The 1,634-nt window shown below is 43.1% G+C and overlaps 1 protein-coding gene across 1 annotated transcript; it reads left to right on the forward strand.

Moving 5' to 3' along the window:
* Positions 1-430: 430 nt before the first annotated feature.
* Positions 431-1,583, forward strand: SARC_12228 (hypothetical protein; the record flags this gene model as incomplete). The annotated part of the gene is made up of 3 exons (XM_014293671.1): positions 431-545; positions 951-1,102; positions 1,444-1,583. Coding segments are annotated over 3 exons (407 nt in total), but the record flags the coding sequence as incomplete, so codon positions are not given.
* Between the last annotated feature and the right edge of the window lie 51 nt (positions 1,584-1,634).

A 1,634-nucleotide genomic window follows, 5' to 3' on the forward strand; every position in this document is an offset into this window, starting at 1 on the left:
TACATATATATATATAAATATATATATATATATATGTGTGTGTGTGTGTGTGTATGTGTGTGTGTGTTTTTGCGAAGAAATATATTCTACGCACACATTGCTTGCATGTATACGTCTGTGCGATTGGTATGCACAAAAGGCTTGGACATAAATGGTATCCATCATTGCAGAGATTTATCAACGAGCATTCGAATCTAATCATTTATATACTATTTTACATAAAATCGTATTCAACCTCTCTTCACCTATTCATGCATGTAATATACATGTTAGTAAACTCTCATACACTGCCAGTCGTGTGCATATGTTCGTATACAATCGATCTTTATTCTCCGCACATACCTGTACCTGTACACACTCATTAAAGGCTGCACCAGGGTCAACCTCCATGCCATCCTACTTATATACCTACCACTTCTCCGAACTGTAGTGTGCGAATCACGTATCCGGTGTTCGCTACCATCATCTTTGTGGCGCAGATCTACAGCACCTGGGCACAGTATAATGTTTACCGCCGAGTGCAGAACGAGACAATGGAATACAAGGTATGTGCATGTACTGTATGTGTGTATGTGTGTGTGAATGTATGTATGTGTGTGTGAGTGAGTGAGTGTGAGTGTGTGTGTGTGTGTGTGTGGTGTGTGTGTGTGTGTGTGTGTGTGTGTGTGTGTGCTTGGTTTTGTGTGCATGTGTATTTGCGCGTGTGCACGCATTTGTATGGGAACTATGTGACACAGCTTACTTGGGGGGGTATGCCGATTCATGTGGCGGTATGTGTGTATTGTGCTAGCTGTTGTGTACGCGTGTAGTATTGATGTGTATGTGTGAGTGTACACCCATGAATGTATACACTTGTATACGGGTTGGTCACCACCGCTAACCCAACTCACACTAAAACAACAAGACTTGAGTAACACTATACGTGCAAATGCAACAAATGATCCATCCAGGTGCCAAATCAGACCCAATACTGTGCGCTTTCAATTCAAACAACAGAAACAAAAAGAATGCGCTCCACAGCGTGAAGGACTGTACAGACAATTCGACATGGACCTGCACGTTCCCAGCGTGGAATTGGGAGCGGCCAAAATGCGGGGGGAAGGTGTGTGTGTTGGTGTGTGAGAGGTCTTCTCTGCATGTGTATATAAGTGTGTAGGTGTGTGAGAGGTCTTCTCTACGTGTGTATACAAGTGTGTTGGTATGTGAGTGGTCTTCTCTACGTGTGTATACAAGTGTGTAGGTGTCTGCCTATACGCACCCGTAATTACGCCATCGAATGAACTTATCATCGATAGTATGTAGGTGCTTTTGTATGTTGAATACCATGCTGGGCAGCCTAACGGTGAGATATACGCCTGGTTCTAGCGGATTGAGCTAACTTTGCCTCCATCGTATGCTTAGACGTATCAAACTAATGCCCCATTGTATCTTCATCTACCACAGAATATGACCAGAAACTCGAAGAGAATACGAATTCGATCGATATGGACATCAACCTCTCGCATGTGGTGGTTATCGATAATAGTGAACCAAAACGAAGTGACAGTGACATGACCTACAGAACCTCGCGTGCGGGTAAGTGAAGTGCACAATGTGTTATGTATAAGTATGTCTGTAGGTTCATATATCCATGG

The sequence above is a fragment of the Sphaeroforma arctica genome, assembly GCF_001186125.1.
Source record: "Sphaeroforma arctica JP610 unplaced genomic scaffold supercont1.2159, whole genome shotgun sequence".
NCBI lineage: Eukaryota > Ichthyosporea > Ichthyophonida > Sphaeroforma > Sphaeroforma arctica.